This window comes from Aspergillus pseudonomiae (genome assembly GCF_009193645.1).
Source record: "Aspergillus pseudonomiae strain CBS 119388 unplaced genomic scaffold BDV37scaffold_38, whole genome shotgun sequence".
NCBI lineage: Eukaryota > Fungi > Ascomycota > Eurotiomycetes > Eurotiales > Aspergillaceae > Aspergillus > Aspergillus pseudonomiae.
In genome coordinates, this window is record NW_022476030.1 from 75062 (window position 1) to 94990 (window position 19929).

At 50.2% G+C, this 19929-nt stretch overlaps 6 protein-coding genes and 2 non-coding genes across 8 annotated transcripts; 4 read left to right on the plus strand and 4 right to left on the minus strand.

The window, feature by feature from the left end:
- Positions 1-334: 334 nt before the first annotated feature.
- On the minus strand, positions 335-1924 carry BDV37DRAFT_132859 (inositol monophosphatase family protein). The gene is made up of 2 exons (XM_032078728.1): positions 1618-1924; positions 335-1533 (listed from the first exon to the last, which is right to left on the minus strand). Exon 2 carries the CDS (start codon positions 1409-1411, stop codon positions 350-352), a length of 1062 nt encoding a protein of 353 aa, XP_031940863.1. The 5' UTR covers positions 1412-1533; positions 1618-1924; the 3' UTR covers positions 335-349.
- A 101-nt stretch (positions 1925-2025) lies between these two features.
- On the minus strand, positions 2026-3485 carry BDV37DRAFT_283605 (cytochrome P450; the record flags this gene model as incomplete). Its single annotated transcript, XM_032087328.1, has 5 exons — positions 2026-2160; positions 2221-2310; positions 2366-2813; positions 2863-3086; positions 3141-3485. 5 exons carry the CDS (start codon positions 3483-3485, stop codon positions 2026-2028), a joined length of 1242 nt encoding a protein of 413 aa, XP_031940864.1.
- A 2128-nt stretch (positions 3486-5613) lies between these two features.
- On the plus strand, positions 5614-11541 carry BDV37DRAFT_132009 (type I polyketide synthase). Its single transcript, XM_032078727.1, has one exon. The coding sequence runs from the start codon at positions 5910-5912 to the stop codon at positions 11190-11192; it is 5283 nt and encodes a 1760-aa protein (XP_031940865.1). The 5' UTR covers positions 5614-5909; the 3' UTR covers positions 11193-11541.
- A 274-nt stretch (positions 11542-11815) lies between these two features.
- On the minus strand, positions 11816-13100 carry lap1 (putative aminopeptidase; the record flags this gene model as incomplete). Its single annotated transcript, XM_032084801.1, has 3 exons — positions 11816-12049; positions 12112-12858; positions 12915-13100. 3 exons carry the CDS (start codon positions 13098-13100, stop codon positions 11816-11818), a joined length of 1167 nt encoding a protein of 388 aa, XP_031940866.1.
- Positions 13101-13479: 379 nt separating this feature from the next.
- On the plus strand, positions 13480-14958 carry BDV37DRAFT_249799 (uncharacterized protein). Its single transcript, XM_032082123.1, has one exon. It carries the CDS (start codon positions 14170-14172, stop codon positions 14419-14421), a length of 252 nt encoding a protein of 83 aa, XP_031940867.1. The 5' UTR covers positions 13480-14169; the 3' UTR covers positions 14422-14958.
- Positions 14959-15024: 66 nt separating this feature from the next.
- Positions 15025-16350, plus strand: BDV37DRAFT_283608 (uncharacterized protein; the record flags this gene model as incomplete). Its single annotated transcript, XM_032087329.1, has 3 exons — positions 15025-15445; positions 15563-16079; positions 16140-16350. The coding sequence occupies 3 exons, from the start codon at positions 15025-15027 to the stop codon at positions 16348-16350; spliced, it is 1149 nt and encodes a 382-aa protein (XP_031940868.1).
- Positions 16351-17447: 1097 nt separating this feature from the next.
- BDV37DRAFT_t117 lies at positions 17448-17520 on the plus strand. Its single transcript has one exon. It is a non-coding gene; the product is annotated as a tRNA-Ala (tRNA).
- Positions 17521-17912: 392 nt separating this feature from the next.
- On the minus strand, positions 17913-17985 carry BDV37DRAFT_t118. Its single transcript has one exon. It is a non-coding gene; the product is annotated as a tRNA-Ala (tRNA).
- Between the last annotated feature and the right edge of the window lie 1944 nt (positions 17986-19929).

Genomic DNA, 19929 nt, shown 5'->3' on the forward strand with positions numbered 1-19929 from the left:
TATTGTATGGTATTTTACGGTGAGATGGGGTCATGACGTCACGGGCCGGGTCATGAAAAGATCATGCCATCATGAAATCCGATCAAGAAAATTGGGAGAAAATATGCATAAACCCAAAGCCCCACATCGGTCGATCTGGTACACACTCCGACTTTCAAGTTTGGTGCGAAGAGTAGTTGTACTAGTAGTTTCCTGTGCATCCCAAAACCAATACCTTTGTTTCTTTTTCTTTCTTTTTTTTTTTTTTCCCCCCTACACCGTCACGCAGCAAACGCATGTGAGAAAAATAGAAAATAAGAAACCAAGTGGTCCAACGTAAACTCCGGAAGGAATCAGATTTGTATTCGTTCTACATGATCTGTTTTACGGCTTCAACCAGCCGTCCGTGGATGGAGGCCGGCGCCACTATCATTCCGTAACACCCGGCCAGGGTCCTGCCGAGGCCGCAGTCCACCGGATTGCCGGCAAGGTCGCTGACGGTACATCCTAGCTCCTGCACGATCAGCATGCCCCCTGCGTGATCCCACATTTTCGATCGATAGGACGCGTTGCGTGGGATCTTGATCAAGGTATTGCAGCCACCGACCGCAATGGCGACATATCGCAGCTGGGCCGCCCAAAGATCCGTCGTGTGTGGCCACGGCGCGCCAAGGTGGGACGCAAGGCGTTCATGCGCGACAATATTCGAGGAAGTGGCCGCCACGCAATCCACCAAGTCAAGATCCTTAGGGTCGGTGATCTGAGGCTTGGCATCGATGCGGTTAGCGGGCAGGAGGGCCCCGGTACCCATCTTCCGCATGAACGCACCGTGACCGGCAACGGCGAAGAGTTGAGACCCATACCCATCCCGGTCCACAATATCCTCGTGCATGCGGCCCGTTTCAAGGTTGAGATTGGGAGCCCCCAGAACGCCGAGCCTTTGGACCCCGTTCTCTACAAGTGCCAGGCAGACCGCATACTGCTGTCCATTAATAAACGTTGCAGTGCCATCTACCGGGTCCAAGACCCACGAGCGGTTCTCCCGGTTACAGGTGCCGCGGGCACCCAAATCAATTAAGTCGAGCATCTCCTCCTTGTCCTTCGGGGAGTAAAGGAGCGCCTCACTCGTCTCATCGTTGAGATGGATGGAGGAGACGAGCTCCCACGTACGCTCGAGCAGGGCCTCGTTCGCCCGGAGAGCCTTAGAGTCTTCTTCGCCCACAATGTCATCGTCCGGGAACGCACGATGGATTGCCCCAATGATCAATGCTTGGGCAGCAAAGTCCGCAATGGTCACAGGGCTCGAGTCGCTTTTGTCCAAGGCCCCCTTGTCGACCGCATCGAGCACCTTTTTCGTCAACAAGGTAGCTCTTTGCACCGCTAGGCAAGCAATCTCGAGCTCCTTCACGTAGGGATGGGCGGTCTCTATCATCTTGAGTCTTTACTACAGCTGCTCCCGTAAAATGTCGGTCAAGATCACGATCAACTGTCCAGCAGTTTAGAAATAGTCGAAGTAGATACCTGGAAACAATAGAATCCTGTGGGTACGATGGACTGAAAACTCAGACACGATTGAGTGTCAACTCTATTTCGACGCTTAGCGAGCCAGAACGGTAGATACATGCTGGGAGCGTCTACCTAGTGATCAATTTCTGAATCCAGAGTCTCGAAAGCACGAAAGTCCAATGGAACCAACCAAACTAGGTCGTCAATTAAGTAAAACCAATGCCGTTGAAGAAGCCCAGTTTCCAATGATACATATAATGCCTCCGAGGAGGCTCGATGGGAGATGTAGTGGCGATGAATTGAGTCACTGGCCGACTTGGGGTGGTTTTGCAATACCGAAATACCCTGCGGTCGGCCAAGCTTGGTCTAGCGCGTCTGTTTCAGGCATAGCGCCATCATGGCCCAATCTTTTACGTCTGTGTACTGTACGGTATTGTATGATACATACATATCCAGGAATAGCGGTGTCTATCCAGCAGCTTCTCGACCCACGCCACTATCATCGATCCACAGCCCGTCAAAAACCAGCTAGGGCAAGATTTAATGATGAATCACATCGTCCGGGTATAGCTCTGGCGAACTTGCAGACCGTCTCTTGACTGCCGCATATAACCCTTCTTGCTTGAAGAAAAAGAAATTCTGGGACTGGAATTTCTCCGGGTTTACGATCTCCAACTGTGCATAGTTAGACATCTTTCGCGATTTTTGCCAGGGGAGTGGACATGTATTACAGACCTCGTAATGAAGCATAAGAGCGGAAGTGAGCTTCTTCAGCTCTAACAGTGCAATATTCTTGCCAAGGCATACTCGCCTCCCAGCGCCGAACTAGACAGTTGACCGTTACTCTCCATTCGTGTCAAGAATAGCATTATGAACTCACACTGAGAAGAGCGTTCTCCATTTGCCGAGTGCGAACTGGATTCTCAAGCCATCTTTCAGGTCTCCAGGCGTCTGCATCCTCGCCGAATGTTGGCTGATGACGGTTGATTACCCAGGGGTTCATCCCGATCACTGTCCCACCGGGGAAGAAATGATCGCCGATAGTCATTCCTTCTGCGGGAACGACTCGTTCGAAAGGGAGGCAGAATGGTGGATGTATCCGGAGCGCTTCATTGACACAAGCATTGAGGTACGGTAATCCGGAAATCTCGCTCCATGCCGGAAACGGAGAAGACAGCTTCGACTGCTGTTGGGCCTGGACAAGTTCCTTGCGCAGGCGATGCATAGTCACTGGATGCAAGAGCAAGTTATGCCAGAGTGTTTTCATGGCCACAGCGGTCGTGTCTGAGCCCGCAATCACATTAGAGAATGACCACGCCGTCACAGCCCTGTTGGGTCAGTTTAAGCGGGAAGACATTATTACCACGGCTCACTCACCAGGGTGGAATAGCGTCGCTGTCCGACTGGATGTGCATGAACCGAGACAGAAAATCCTTTTCGTTTACCTTCTCCAAAGTACTCATAGTATTGGAGAGCTCCTCTCGTCGTTCGTTAATTCTTGACAGCACGACGTTCAAGATCGGTTGTGCTGGTGTAGCCCGAAATAGAGCGACAACGGGGTTCTTATTCCACACCAAATCAACCCATGGCATCTGCGTGACCTATGGCAAGTTAGCTAGGCTTATTCGATGGCTGCCATGGTTGATCTACCTCACCGGTGCAGCAGCCTTCATAAAAGCCCAGATAGCCGAAAGCAGACCCGTATCGTCTCGCCCCTTCTCTAAAAATCCATATCGCCGAGAGAAAGACATGGTCCCCATCACGTCAAATGCAAAGTACTGTAACCAGTTTCCGAGATCGAATGCCACCTGACCGGGAACAAATCGTTCTTCAAGCTGGCGAAACAAAATTTCAAGAACTTGGTCGACAAAGGTCTCGAATGTCAGGATATTCGACAAGGAGTACAGGTGTGCAATAGGAGTCTTGAGTCTCTTATGAAGGTCTTCATCCCGGGTGTTGAATACGAGCGGCAATGAGCGGCCTTTCCTGGTATAAGGCATCATTGACCGATAAAAATCACTCTTGACAGACCCATCCACGTCAGCACAGATGTCATCGCTTGATACATTGGGCCAGGTGTCTGCGTCTTACTCACCTTTGGAACCCCCGGGCGAATCGGATATACCAGTGAAATGGCGTCCGGGTCCGAGATAGATATCATATTTGGCCCTAACCGAACATAATGGCCATAGCGACGGTGTAACCCCATATGGTGATGGTGCGAGCGAGAAGTTTTCACCCACCAGAGCCTTCCTAGGTCCGTAAACCGCGCTACAAGCGGACCGGGGAAGCGCCTTAATCTCCAATACGTCCGGGCCACATAGAGGCCGGTGTAGAGGCATAGCAATCCGAGAAATATTAACATCACGCTGGGTCGGGAGGAAATAATCGTGTTGAGTGCGTTGGCCCCTAAGGACTTATTAGAGTCGGTTTAGCAGGTCATTTAGGAGTCCAGAAGATAGGCTCACTGTTGATCCTGGATGCAGTTCCTTCCTACCAAGGCAACAGGCGGGAAACGCAAAGTTCTGATGGCAGAATAGCCATCCTTAGAAATAAGTCCGTCATCATAATGCGGTAGTTACAAAGTTTAAAGGGTTGAGGCAAAAGCAGACCAGAACAAGGAACGAAGTCCAGAGTTCATCGAAGGCCGCAGGCGCACATGACCCATGCATAACCTAACGACCCCCGTACTTCGCACTAGTGGTAGTGGACACTCTTCTCTTGATCGAACTAGTGATCCAGATGCCTCATTATACACGAAGCCTGCATTGCTCCTGTTGCACTGCATGATCCGGTAGAAGATCCCACGAATATTTAGCCAAGTAAAGTCCCTAAAGTACGGAGTCGGTTCTCGGTGCATAGACGAAAATCGACTTATCAGTGCCTCACTATAGGTGGTCTGTGCCTATTCTTTGTTTCCCGGCGGCCTTTATTTTCCCTCTTTTATTATCTGCCCCTGCCTTCCGCCATCTTCTTTTGTTTTCTGTGTTTCATTTTACACGATGAATACATCGTTCATCGCCTTTTGCTGCCTGATCTAAAGCGACTTCCCGCATACGCAACAAAGAAAGGATTATGCGGCTTCGGCCTAGCATAGAGTTCGAGTTCAAAGTACCCTCAAGGATTCAGAATTTCCGTCTATTTCCATGTACTGATGCATCTGCTAGATTGTCCCCACTGGATGCTCCACGCTGATGAATTTCAAACCATCTCAGCGCTTCCCCCTTTCGCAGCCGGCTCAATGGAGGTCATGACAGATATGGGTTGTTTGAGGCAATTAGGATGGCCATCTGCATCCGAACTAAGCCGATGGTATCCTTTCCTGGGTATACAGACGATGTTAGGGGATCCATTCGCGTGATAGTCGTACCACTGCTCCTCCACCTCAGCCTTTGGTGTGGATCTATGGCTGACTGACACGTATTCATGGAGCATGAGTTTTGCAACCCCAATGAACCATGTACTTCAATGATGCACAGCTGTCAGATAAGCCGATCGTGATCGTGACCGGGACATGTCATGGGCAGTACTGTTACTTGAGCTACATGAAGGGCACCTCACATCTGCCAGGCCTTGTCTTTTAGTTCCTTGGTTCCTTTCTATCGCCCTGCAGCATCGAACAAGAGGCGAGTCAGCGACCACGGGAAGCAGCCATAAAAGGAAACTTCTCACTGGCCGCTTTGCTCGCCTGGGTAAGTGTCGGAGCAGGATGTCTAACTGTCGGTGGCGTACTATCAAGGGATTAACCCAGGTTGTGGTGGGCCTCGGGATGGATCCGTACTCGTACTTGTGGCTTTCGGTCGGTTTCCAGCTAATAGCGCATGTGACCTAGATCACGATAAACCAATCACTCTAATATCCATTGAGCATGTGTCTGAGCAACTCCAGCTGCATTCCAGTGCATAACGGATTTTCCTTCGCGCTGGGAAGACCCGCCCTGCTTCCAAGATTCTAGATCATGCGAACTTTAGGATAAACCTTAAGCGTAATTCGTAAATATTCTCGCGCCAGGCGGCAAGGAGGTGGCAGCGTAACGATGCAAGGGACTCATATGGCACGATTTCCTAGATCGGGCGCCGTTAAATCTCTTGCGCTGTGGAGCTGGGTCCCTCTACAAGCAGTGTGGGACTTTCAAGGCACACGACTCGATCAAGGCTTACACCATATATATAATGTTGCAAGGAGAGTTCCACGCCCCTGACCCAACACTCCTTACACTCATCGATACCCCGTCCATCACCTAGGGCCATTACATATCAACAAACACTAGCATCAGCCCAGGAAATCACTGTATATATTTGGTTGGTTGAAGTTCGCAACGTTCCTTTTGTTTCTGAGCTGTACGACACGAGTCGAGATGGAGGACAACGTAAGGACCCCTTCCCGTCGAAGATACGGGCCATATCAGGGATTGGAGTGCTAATATGTTCCAGGATATTTCACATGATGTTGCGGTGGTGGGTATGGGATGTCGTCTACCTGGGAACAATAACACCCCTGAAGAACTGTGGCGGTCAATCCTCCAAAAAGTCGACGCCTCGAGTGAGATACCTAGCCTGCGGTGGGAGCTATACCAGCGTAACCCACATAACGCAAGGAGTATCGGTAAAGTGCCCCGGCGGGGCTATTTCGTGGAGAATCTAGAGAACTTTGATGCAAGCTTTTTCGGCATTTCGCCCAAGGAGGCAGAGCAGATGGATCCCCAACAGCGCCTTGCATTAGAAGTAACGTGGGAGGCGTTGGAGAATGCAGGCATTCCTCTGAGCAGCCTGTCCGGATCCGACACGGCTGTCTTCATGGGCGTGAATTCTGATGATTATGGAAAGCTGCTCCTACAAGACTTGCCCAACGTGGAACCGTGGATGGGGATAGGGACCGCTTATTGTGGCGTTGCCAACCGAATATCTTACCATCTGAACCTGGTGGGTCCAAGTACTGCAGTAGATGCTGCTTGCGCATCTTCACTGGTCGCCATCCATTTGGGAAGACAGGCAATCCTGAGTGGAGAGTCCAAGGTCGCCATTGTAGGAGGAGTAAACGCTATTCTCGGTCCAGGTCTGACAAGTGTACTTGACAAAGCCGGTGCGTTATCCTCCGATGGCCGTTGCCACTCGTTTGATGACGCAGCCAGCGGTTACGGTCGCGGTGAAGGAGCCGCAGTGGTTATTCTTAAAAATATGGCAGAAGCTGTCAAGGACCGTGATCACATCCTGGCTGCCCTGAAAGGGACAGCGATTGCTCAGGATGGGCGCACAAATGGAATCATGGCCCCAAATCAGAAGGCGCAAGAGCTGGTAGCGAGGAAGGCACTAGGCGTAGCTCGAATTGACGCGTCAACCATCGATTACGTGGAAGCCCATGCAACTTCAACGCCATTGGGAGATCCAACCGAAGTTTCCGCAATCTCAGCTGTTTATGGAAAGGGTAGAAGTCCAGATAAGCCATGTTACATCGGATCTGTGAAACCAAACGTTGGGCATCTTGAAGCAGGCGCAGGTGCTGTTGGGTTCATTAAGGCGGTTATGTCTGTACAGAAAGGTATCCTACCCCCTCAAGCCAATCTGAAGACACTAAGCACCCGAGTGGACTGGAGCGACGGGGTACGGGTGGTGCAAGATGTTGAAGACTGGCCTAGCTCGGGAAATCCACGCCGCGCCGGTGTATGTTCCTATGGATACGGCGGTACGGTCTCTCACGGGATCATTGAGCAGTATATCCAAGCAGATCCACCTATCGACTCAAAGGAACAATGGCCGAAGGGGACTCAGGTTCTTCTCCTCTCAGCCCCGCAGAGAAGATCACTTGAAGTCCAGGCAGCCACACAAGCTGAGTGGATGTCCACCGTTGGAAAGCTCAATGATCTCAGGTCTGTGGCAGCCACCTTGGGAAGCCGTCGAAGTCATCTTAGGTATCGGGCAGCATTTGTCGTTGAAAGCCATGATGATGCAGCCGGGAAGCTGAATGCGTTTGCCCGCCAGACACCTACAAGGTGGACCACGTCTGGTAGATTACCAGAAGGCGATGACCAACCTGTGGTGTGGGTGTTCTCAGGCCACGGCGCCCAGTGGACAGATATGGCCAAGGACCTCCTTCAATATCCTGTCTTTAGGGCTGTTATTGAATCGGTCGAGACACTCATACAGGAGGAAATGGGGTTTTCAGCCATTCAGGCCATGGAGATGGGAGTGCTTAATGGCTCGGACCAAGTTCAAGTTTTGACCTACCTCATGCAAATAGGACTAAGTGAGGTGCTACGTTCCCTAGGTGTGAGTTGCAGTGCAGTCATAGGTCATTCGGTTGGGGAGATCGCAGCGTCAGTCGCTGCAGGTTGCATCACTCCAGTTGAAGGTGCCCTCATTGTCACTCGACGTGCAAAGCTCTACCGTCGTTTCATGGGAACTGGAGCCATGGTTTTGGTTCGCGCCCCCTTAGAACAGGTGACAAGTGAGATCAGCACCCAGCATGTCAATAACCTTGTGGCGGCAATCAACTCATCTTCATCTTCGTGCGTTGTCTCAGGGCCAATGGAGGAGATCGAGGCTTTCGCTCTGAATCTGAACAACAAAGGTGTCAAAACATTCCGCGTGGATACCGATATTGCGTTTCACCACCCAATGTTATGTGAGCTTATGGATCCTCTTGCAGAAGCCCTTGATGGCTGTGTTTCTCCCTCGCAGTCAAAGGTAGCGATCTATTCTACCTCAACAAGTGATCCGCGCAGCACGACGGATCGCGGTATCCGTTATTGGTTGGATAACATGGTCAATCCAGTGCAGCTAACCTCAGCTATAGCTGCGGCCGCAGAGGATGGGATGAGACTCTTCTTGGAGGTTTCCTCGCACTGTATAGTCTCCCATTCAATTGAGGAGACCTTACTCAATATTGGCGTTGAGGACTATACCGTTACAAACACCATGTTGCGTGACACACCAGCAGAGAGAACCATCCTTTATAGCATGGCTCAGCTTCACTGCCAAGGGGCCAAAATCGACTGGAATCAGTATATGCAAGGTGCTTGGGCCCCCAATGTACCTACAACCACCTGGAACCACCGACCAATATGGAGGCAGGTCAATGCCTGGTCTGAACAACCTACCAGAATGCATGACGTCGACAAACATAATCTGCTCGGCCATCGACTGAGCGTCGCGGATGACAATACTATCATCTACGAAACCAGGATTGACGAACAGACAAAGCCCTTTCCAGGCAGCCATCCCGTGCATGGCTGTGAGATTATCCCGGCCGCAGTCCTGGTGAACACCTTTCTTCAAGGGACTGGGGCCAAAGTGTTGTATAACTTTTGTTTGCGTGTACCTGTTGCTACCGGTGAGCCCCGTGAGGTTCAATTTGTTGTCCAGTCGAATCAGTCCCGACTATGTTCCCGCCTTATTAAAGGCAACGGCACCGAAGGCGACAGCGGCTGGCTAACGCACACGACCAGCTGCTGGGCTGTAGAACAGAATGAACAACCGACCACCAGGAAAGTCGACATCGAGGCAGCCAAATCCCGTATAAATAACAAGCTAGAAGATAACTTCAGCATTGACTACCTAGCTTCTGTCGGGGTCTCAGCCATGGGCTTCCCATGGGTCGTCACCGAGCATCATGGTAATTTGGGTGAGATGGTCGCCCAGGTAGATGTGAGTCCGAACAATGGCAGTGGCGATTTGCCCTGGAACGAAAGTTCATGGGCACCAATTTTAGATTCGGCAACATCAGTGGCTTCAACGCTATTCTTCGACAACCCTCGCCTTCGAATGCCAGCCCAAGTCAAGGAGGTCAAAATGCTAGTCGAGCAGCCACCTCCTAAAATAGCCTGGTTATATGTCAAGAAAGCCACGGACAGCGATTATGCAGCACATATCAGTGTCTGCAATGAGGACGGGACTGTCCTTCTTCAGGTAAACTCGATGAGATTTTCTGAGATTGACGGCACGCCCGAAGACAGAGGCAGCCTTGAAGGCCTTGTGCATCAGTTGGCGTGGCCACCAGCAACTTATAGTGAGAGCCCGCTGGCGATCAGGCATGTCATTCTCATCTCAAGAGACGAGGGTCTGGTCAATGAGTATGCGGCTTCTATAAATCGGGACACACAAACAGTGATCATATTGACCTCTCCAGAAGGATTGGTCAAACTGGCAGAGAATGAAAACGTCTTGCATCAAAAGGACACGATAATTACCTATATCCCAGGGTGTGTGTCCAGTCCTGATAGTATCACATCTGCCTCTCGGGAATATGCCTCTGATCTTGTGAATATCATGAAATGTATCTCCTCTTCCGCATTTCCAACCAGGGTCTTTGTACTCACGCAGCGTGTGGCAAAGGCTGAAACAGCCACCTCATTGGCCCAGGCACCTTTACACGGGCTCTCACGCATCATTTCATCGGAGGTGCCTGACAATTGGGGAGCCCTAATTGATCTGGAAACGCCAGTGTTCCCATTGGCAATTATGAAATATGTCCAGAATGGCGACATCATCCGGATCTCAGACGGTATTCCACGTGTTGCACGTCTACGGCCATTACCACGCACCAAAGCATTGCCACCTTCAGGACAGAACTCGCTTCTTCCTCGTCCTTCTGGAACCTATTTGATCACTGGCGGTCTGGGAGACTTAGGCCTAGCAACAGCAGACTTTCTCGTCCAGAAAGGGGCACGCCGAATCATCCTAGTCTCTCGTCGTGCACTCCCCCGCCGGAAGGACTGGGCCGCTCTTGTCCACTCGGCCTCGCCATGGGCATCGGCAATCAAAAAGATCCTTTCAATGGAGTCTCATGGAGCCACGATTCAGGCGATCGCCGTCGACATATCGTCTCATAACGCAGCCTCGCAGCTATCCAGTCGCATCGATGACCTGTGCCTTCCTCCCATTCAAGGAGTTGTCCACGCAGCCGGAGTTCTACACAATGAACATGTCCTGTCTGTCACTCCAGACGCCTTCGAGCGTGTCCTCGCACCAAAAATTGCAGGTTCACTCACCTTAAACATGCTCTTTCCGCCGAAAACAGTAGATTTCATGGTCTTGTTCTCTTCGTGTGGCCAATTCTTTGGGTTTCCTGGGCAAGCGTCGTATGCATCCGGCAATGCATTTCTCGATGCTCTCGCAACTTATCGTCGCTCTCAGGGAGATAACACTGTCGCCATGCAGTGGACGAGCTGGCGCGAGATAGGCATGGCGGCTGGCTCCGAGTTCGTCAAGGCAGAGCTGGCCACCAAGGGAATCACAGACATTTCACAGGACGAGGCGTTCCAGGCCTGGATGCACGTCTCCAAATACGACGTCGATCACGCTGTGGTACTCCGGAGCCGTGCATTGGAGAAGCACGAACCACTTCCCAGTCCACTGCTTATCGACATTGCTATCCAGAAAGTCTCCTCGATCCTCACTCCACCACCAAGCCCTCCGTTGAGTGCTTCCAGTGATTCACTCACTCCGCTTCGGACTCCTGCAGACCGGCTCGATTCTCTTACAAGACAGGTGCGGGAATGTGTCGCGAGTGTGCTGCAGATGGAGATCGACGAAGTGGCCAGCGAGGAGCTCCTGAGCAATATGGGAATGGACAGCGTAATGACCGTCCATTTACGTGGGCGATTGCAGAAGAGTCTGGGGGTGTTAGTCCCGCCAAACCTTACCTGGAATCATCCAACGATAGACCACATCGTGAAGTGGTTTATGGAGAAAGCTGGCGGTAAAGAGTAATAAGATATCCGGTATAACAATGCTATAAAAATTATCCAATACAGCAGGGTGGAAAACCCTGTGAAATCATTGATTTTCCAATAGTTTCAGCACTAAGCTATATACCTCAGATTTTCACTTGAACGATCTATCTTCAAAAATGCTGATGGTGGTATCTGTTATATGATTCTGCACAGTAGTTACGATGATGACGATGATGATGATGGAAGATACCATGATGAGAAATGATTTGATTGCAATGATGCCTCTCGGGTTCATTCATGTAGGATACGCATGTTTCAATGGTGGTCTCGTACTGCAATGAGAAGGGAAGAACGAACGTGGAATGGGACATGTGACAAACCCTTGCGTTTCTGGAGTTGGCATTCAGTCGCATGTTAAACATGAGGACTGCCTACTACTAGTAGTGTCCAGAATGAGTATGTTGGGGAATTAACCCGGAATCCATTCTTGGAATGCATGGTCCCAACTTGCTATATATCTCGCCACCAATCATTGACTAATCCTGAAAGTAGTTTACTAAGTAGATAAAGATCAATTTTCTAAGGCTACTACACTCATGGGCTGTTAGAGATAAGTCGTGATTCATAACCAAGATTAAGAATTAGAGACGCTCCCCAACCTTAAAACGAAGCAAATGCTAACTCATAAGCAAAGCCAATAGTTAACTTCGCGTGTTCCAACATATGGTCAAAGCTCAGGTATTTAATCCGGTCATCCGTCGTGTGGATCCTCTTGTTGGTGTTCTCCATCTCAGCCTCAGTAGCCATGGCGGAGGGGTAGCCATATTTACTTGCTGATGTGTGGTCGGAGCAAGCGTAGCCACATTTCGTCTCAAGATACCCCACATTGCAATACTGGGAGACATTGTCAGCGAGGCCGTATGAGTGGAAGGGGGGGGGGGGTGAGAGGGGCTTACGGCAGTGACCACGTCTTTAAGAAATTGGGTCAGACCTCGATCGACATAGTCGATCATGATGCCCACGGCTTCTTTACGACCAGCATTCAAAGCCCCCTGGATGTAACCGGTCATGTCCTGCTGGAGCATAGCCTTGATGTCGCGTCTTTCTTGCTTGTATTGAGAGAAGATCGCTTGGGAGCCTAGCATGCCGCCTTCCTCTGCCGAGTACCAGTGAAACTCGATCGTATTCGGCGCCTTACCTTGGGCCACGGTGTCTGACTGCAGCAGACCACGCAACGCCTCCAAGATCGTGACTGTTCCACTGCCGTCGTCATCGGCGCCCGGGGCAGCCAGAATAGACGGGAGGAACAAGTTAATACTGTCTTGGTGGGCGCCTAATACGACCGTCTTGTTCGATTTGCCTGGAATGCGAGCGATAACGCTAAACTGGCCCCACGGATGGGCGAACCGATCCACGGTCGCGCCATGTTCCGCTGCCCCAGATTCTTCGATCACCGTCTGAACCTGATTGTAGAGCCACGTCGCCGATTCGATTCCGGTCTGGGACTTGTAGTAGCGGGTATGGAAGGAGGTGAACTTCTCCAGATCCCGCTCCATGTTGGCCTTGGTGAGGCCGCGGGTCAAGCCGACAACCTCATCGACATGATCCATCTTCGTCGGATACCGGACGTTACTAGCCTGGTGCAGTGTGGGGTAAAACCCGGGGTTTCGCTCCTCAGTGATGTCAATGAAATTCACGCCATCCTAAGCCAGTGTTAACCGAACCGTCCACAACGCATAACCGAATCGTGGAGATATACCAATTTCAAAGCCCATTTTTCTTCTTCCGTCACCCATCTTGTTTGATACGGGGCCAACTCTATAAGGTATTTTGTATTTTCGTAATGGACTTGTGGGTTATTCAACAGTGCCTGCTGTGGGATTACGGCGGCGAGAACGCCTGCGGATGCCGTTGCGCCCAGCGCAAGAGCTGCTCGGATCTTCATACTGATTGCGAAAAAATCGTCACAATGAAATGACCGTCGATACAGGAGGAGGGCGCGTGATTGTTAGGGAATTAAAGACTGAATCACTAGAGAAAAAGGAAGGGACGGGAGAGAATATGTATTCAGAGGAGTATTCGAGGGGACAGTGAAGGGGGTACCCGCTCTCTCTCTCCAGCAGTGATGTAAATGATCGATCGAGTGCAGGCGTTGGAGAAATGGGGAAATGATAAGCAGGAGCAGAGTGCAAGTCACGCGCTGCTGACTACTGCCCTATAAATGCCGAATAACAACAATGATGACGGGGGGGTGGAAACGGGGTTTGATAGCTTAGCTCGGATCTTTCATGCGTCAGAGATACGTTTGGGGGTGACATCGTAGAATACTTATAAGGCCCGGTAAGGTAGTACTAGGTAGTAGCACAAAAAGTAGGGCACCTAAATTGAGACTCTCCAAACTTAATGACAGAAGGCGCAGGCACACTAGCCGCTGCGGTGGAGACTGGACACTGGGCAGAGGAGGGTCCAAAAAGCCATGCCAGAATTAAGCTGGATGATTTATGATTTATTTACCAATATGCTACTCCGTACTCTAACCCGCGAACTGCAAGGTAGTATCTGCCCTGACCTTCGTCACGGCGTACAAACAAGACACTTAATGGCATCTTTGAGATCATTGGGTGGCCATGCCTCGTTTGCTCGTTCGTTCTAGTCCAGTTCTCCTCTAACCATGTCGCATACAAACAACAACTTGCATTGCCCTGTTCAGCCAAGACCCGAACGCTATTAATAATCTTTTGATTCACCCCCGCGTTGCGACCGCGTCGGAAATAACAGGAGCTTGTCGTGGCGGTACGCAGTCGGCCCCGTCAACTCCGCCCAGTAACTAACTATCCACTATGTCTTGTCTGGTCTTGACTTTTGACATTCACTTGAAGAAGCTCAATCGCTCGAAATAAAAGAAAGGCAGTGAGGTAGAAAGGATGGAAGGAGGAAAAAACAACCTTTCAAGATAGAAATACTAGATATTTTGATTCGTTCACAAGCTCTCTTTCAGATCAGGCAAACGTTTAATGGGGCTTTCATTTGGAGCGGTCTCATTTGTCTCTTGTTCTGAAGGAGTTGTACCTGCAGCCTCCGAGCTTGGAAGAACGCCGAATAGCGCCCTGGACTGCGTAGTCCCACCTCCAAAGACAGGAGTGGTTCGTGCCCCGTTGACAGGTCTGATTTTATTTGGGGGAAGCATGGAACCGGGCATCATATCAGCATTCGTCCGTTCAGTCAACATAATGTTAGCAGTAAGGGGACCTTCAAGGTATACCTGAGGATACTGACCAAACCGGTCAGCTTTGTAGTTGAAGCGCTGTCTACGTACCACATTGCACACCGCAATTGTGATAATGATTGGATTGATTCGCCAAAATTGGTTCCTCAAAATAGTACAACTGTAATGAATGTATTACGGTCCCGTATAGGGACCGAACCCAGGTTGACTTCATAATACGACTCACATTCAATCATGAATGAATCACGCTGACCAGAAATCCTGATTGGGAAACCTTAGAGTTCTCTAGGGCTAGGGCTTGAGGCTCTTACCCAATTAGGTCCAGTTCTCAGGGCTCGTGCCCCATCGTGACTCAACCCGTAATAATCCAGGATCGCCGGACGCGACCGGGACGCCAGCGCGAACGATCCAGGTCCGTATCTCTCTTATCTCCTTCTCTGGCCTTAAACTCCCCCGCCCTCTCCTCCTTTTCGCTCCTTCTCAACTCCGCTTATAGAAGCAGTATATACGAGAGGTAGACTCTATAGGAATCGCGTTACCCTCCTCGTGTCTTTTTTTTTTTTTTTTTCCACCGACATATCCACGACTTATCGTCCTCCCCTCCAGACTCCAACCGGTCCTACCGAGGTCTGTCTCGTGCGCGATGGCCATCCACCCGACATTGCGCCCTCAATCGAATGCCCAGGGAACTTTGTCCCCGCAGCAAACCCGGGCAATATCAGCTTGGTCTGAACAGGCAGCTGCGCATCTGGAAAGCCTGACCATCTCGGATTCCGTTCCCGCGGCCGACCAGCATTGTGCTGGTCCCGAGTCCCCTTCCACCCGCGGCGCCTTGCGAGGGACCACGGTTACACTTTCAATCCCACTGGATGACCCAGTCCCCAGCACGGGGAATACATCTGCTCCGAGGGTCAAACTCTTAGGTCAGACTTCCACCCAGGCACCGCAGGTCCCTTCGGTCAGTTTCCGGCGTCGAGAACCACTCCGTCGTGATAGTCTGAAGAGGCGCGAGGCGTTGTTGAAGGGCAAGGATGGAAGTCGTCGCAGGCAACGCTGGGAGAATGGTACGTCTTGACCGACTGCGGTTTTTAAGAGTTGCTCTACGCGACTTTATATGCACCTCGGATCCCGGGTGGCGAGTGTCTTCGACAATGTTGTACTGACGGGCCCTTTTACAAAAGATCGCCTCCTGAACAATCCTTGGGCCGAACCACCATCTTCCAGGGACTGGGCAGTGGAGCCAACGTACACTCGACACGACCCGATGCCGTACTACCTCGCTCCTCTCTGGGACGTCCATTACAAGCACATAGATCACACCTCATCGAAGCAGACCGCAAAGGGCACAAAGGGTGAGAAGCATCGTGTTCCGAAGGATCTCCGCCTCAAGCTGAAGCATGCGCGTGCTGCACGGGGTATGCTTCAGGATATTGAGGAGGATATCCGACAGTTCATCCAGAGATGGGGCGAGAAGCAACTCTTGCTTCAGAGGGATGGCCTGGCAGACGCGCCAGTATCGTCTGACGAGGACTCCGAGGACGAGGTTGTATTTGTGGGAAGAAATGGACAAATGCACGACTCCCCGGAACGCAAGCAAAAGCTGCAGCAAATGCGGGAGGCTATGCATGCCAATAGAGAACGGGATGGGGAGAAGTTAGTCTTTGAGAGCCTAGTAGATGATCGGGCCTCTGGATTTGGGTACGTTTTACCTTTTGCTCTTGCACTTCTGGGCCAACGCTTACCCGTCCATTATGTTAGTCGCTGGCTCGTCCACTCCATTGCTTCATACTACGGCTTACATACGTGGTCCGTCACTGTGGGGGAACCCGCCCGCCGCGAGGCATACGTTGGGTTCTATCCTCCGGCTCCGGGAAGTCGCGCTGGGCTTGTAACCCAGCCTGCTTGCCATCAGGAGGCGATGATCCAACCAGGCGATGCTCTTCCACAGCCTCTGTGGGCGCAGGTATGAGCTTGTAGGACCGAGGGCCCTCTTTTCATTGTAGATTTCTCGATCCTTATTACCGGTAAATAATTGGCGTTGCCTTAGATGATCCAAGCTTGGAGATTGGAGTTCGAACTTAGCGGGTTGTACCTAAGTGCGGTATGGTATACAAATCGACGTCGATCTGTCGTTTGGGAATCCGTTCCTGCCCTGGGAATATATGATAATTCCACCTCGCCTAGTAGCCATCAACCAGCGCTCTCCCCATCCTATATGGCCGGGTAACCTCTGTGCCTTGCCTAAGCTACTGCTTAGAAACTCTCATATCTAGTGCTCGTAGCAATGGGGTACCACGAGAATCCTTTGGTGCAGTCATCGACATGCTCCAGGGCATATGGTGGCCCATCACACTTCATCTTTTACACTGTGTCTGTAGCAAGTCCGTTTGGCTGTGGCTGCTATGGTGTGCACATAAATATACCTATGCTCAGTCCAGATCGGGGTACTGTCATGGGCACGAGTTGTGGTCATACAGTCCATCCTGGGTACAGACCTTATGGCCTGTGACTCTACTAGATTTCATGGATATTTCTCAGTAAACGGTAAGCCTAGGTTCAGCTTAGGTCTATTCCTTAGGTATTATAAACTCGTTTGGTCGATGTGGATTAGACGCTTTGTGGATGTCTATGCTGGGAAGACAGCTAGAATATTATGTTGTCTTGATAGAAACTTTTATCTTTTCTTGTATCTATGAAGTTTCTTGGGTGCGGTAAGGTTGCCTGGATTCTAATTCAACTTAATATCCCAGCGATGGGCATATACTGACGGTTTGATCGTTATATATTCCCTGGTGACGGACCGGTGCTTTGAAATATACTAGAAATATATCACTGCGCATGAACATACCTCCTCTTGACTACTGGCATATTCATAATCTAGCACCGGGAGGCAATTTGCCGAGGAGAGGACATCATTCAATACATACTGTAGAATTGCCAAACAATTTTACCTGTATGAAAGCAAGAAGGGGATATCTCTTTTAAACAGATTGGAGATATAGAAGTGAAGAATCAAATTGTCGACGCCGTCACAGTGTCTATTTTGCTCTAGTAGAAGCGTCAACAGGGCTTGTAGCTCAGTGGTAGTAGCGCCCGCTTTGCATGCGGGAGGTCAGGGGTTCAATCCCCCTCGAGTCCACGCTTAAATAGCATCTTTTTTTGTCTTTTTTTATCATGTTTGCACTTCTTTTATTTATTACCACAACACTTCGCCTCGCCCCCTTTCGTCTCGTTCTTCAGTAGGATGTCATTCAGCATCCAGAGTAGGGCCGCTTGCTGCATATGTCTAGGGCGACACATCGACACTTGGATGAAGCACTAATGCTATATACATAGACGGCTCGGGGGTTGAGCTTCTTCAAATTGCACAAAATCTGTAACGAAAGGCTGATATCGGTTCATGCGTACACAGAACTCCGCAGGCTACCTACCTTACTTGGGCTGTGTTGACTTGCTCGTCGTTCCTTGTTCTTCTTTATGTCGTCAAGTGGTGGACACCAAAAAGACAAAAAAAAAGATGCTATTTAAGCGTGGACTCGAGGGGGATTGAACCCCTGACCTCCCGCATGCAAAGCGGGCGCTACTACCACTGAGCTACAAGCCCTTTGTGCTTATATAATTGTAGATAAAGACATAGAAGAATCAAGAATATCTAACCATTCATTTTGCTATTCGTCGTTCTCCACTGGAGTAAATAAGCATACTTCATACGATACGACATATCATACACTACAGTCATGTGGGTTGATCGACGTGTATGCCAGTCCGAACACCAAGGTATTCTCCAATTATGTATCTGGTTGTATCACTTGAGAAGCGGACCAGAACATACCATCTTCTTTCCCTGCAAACCAGTCCAACGTTGTCATTCAGATATTGACTGCAACCCATCAAAAACAAGAACCTTTTGGACAACCCCGATCTCAAAAGACATGTATAATGACCACATAGACCCCAAGCATGATCCCAGCCCTGCTTCCCCCGTTCTTGGATTGACAGTGGACCTTCTTCTAGGTGAATCATGATCTAGATCCTTGCATTAAGTCTGCCAAGGGATTGGTGTGAGGTGATAATACTTAGATAGCCAAAGAACTCCTACTCACTGAATATGATACCGACTGCATGAACCTAAACTGAGGTTGTTATCGAACCCCAAGGCACTGATGCATCTCTAGACCGGTCTATTTGTCGCCACCATCTGCCAACCTCCCCCTTGCCTCCTGAACTATATCCGATCTACTGAGTATTCGCGGAAGTAGAAATGGCTCACATCCACAGCAGACCTTGTTTGACAAGGGTACGCCTGCTGTCGTCACCCAGTGCGACAACCACACTTCTATTTTTCATCTTCTAATTTTCAATGATATACCAGAATTACCGAATTACATAGGAGCATGGGGAGGCTGACATTGGACAGCCTTGGAGTAGGATTACATATATCTTGTCGACGCCACTAGAATGGGTTGTGGATGTGACGATGTAGAATGACTTAATTATACTGCAATACCACAACTCTCTGTGTCTGGTTGTATACGGCTTGTGGCCGCTCAAACTAGGAAATGATATACTGTATTACCTACTATGGAGTTCCAGAGCAGGCCTAGAATCTCCGTGGAAACCATACGCTATCATTGGCAGGACATGGCTCGTTCTACCGAGTATCAGAAAATCCCCGTCATCTCTGCCGGAATAGCGTCTTCTTAGATGGGCGCAGGAACAGCATCCACCTTACAAAGATGTGGGAGAGCCATAATTCTTATGAGACCAGGGTGTTGGTCTGCTTACCCACTAGTTACCGCAATGATATCAGTAAAGGCGTTTGGAAGTCTGTTCTTCCTGTTTCATTGTAGTACATTTTCATTGCGTCATAGGTATGAGCGGGCTCCGTCAAACAGGATATCTCGCCCGGATCAGTGGCCAGGGAGACATTCCCAAGCTCAGAGGCTAATACTCAACGGGGATAGGAGGCTGTTGGCTTTCTGGGGCTACACTGTGAAAGCAGGTACTCTGGAGTCATAGTACATATGTACATACCTCGGATGTCTCAATATTGAGCTTAGGTTACCACCGGTACAAATGCCTTGGAATGCCTGACTCGGGCTAGTGAAGATGGGCGGCACAGAAGAAACAGAAAAAGATAGAACGGAAAATAGAACAAATCAAAGAGACGCTGTGATTGCCATCTAACATCGTGGTAGTTACTAAGAATTTGAATAATGTGGAAGCACTGGCCTGGCTTCGGTCCGATCCGACTACTAGTAGCCGGGGCCCCAGTTGGTTTCCCTGGTACGGGAAGTGCCCCAATTGTTTATTTCCCGTTATGCTTCTTGGGTGTCAGTGATTCTCTAGAGGCTATTTCCGTGGTGAGGGATAATGTTATTATCCGATAGGGACCAAGTGCATGATCTCGAAGGTTTCCCCAGTGATACGATAACGGTATCGCCTCCCGTTTGCACTGCATGTGAAACGGGTGGTCGGAGGCACAGGAGAAAACTGCAGGGGCGTATTGCTGGTCAGAAGATCTCGAAGCGCATCATGCAATCAATCA

Bases quoted from the DNA above. Each gene is read 5' to 3' on its own strand.
- BDV37DRAFT_132009 (XM_032078727.1), top strand. From the start codon at position 5,910: ATGTTCCAGGATATTTCACATGATGTTGCGGTGGTGGGTATGGGATGT.
- BDV37DRAFT_249799 (XM_032082123.1), top strand. From the start codon at position 14,170: ATGGGGCTTTCATTTGGAGCGGTCTCATTTGTCTCTTGTTCTGAAGGA.
- BDV37DRAFT_132859 (XM_032078728.1), bottom strand. From the start codon at position 1,411: ATGATAGAGACCGCCCATCCCTACGTGAAGGAGCTCGAGATTGCTTGC.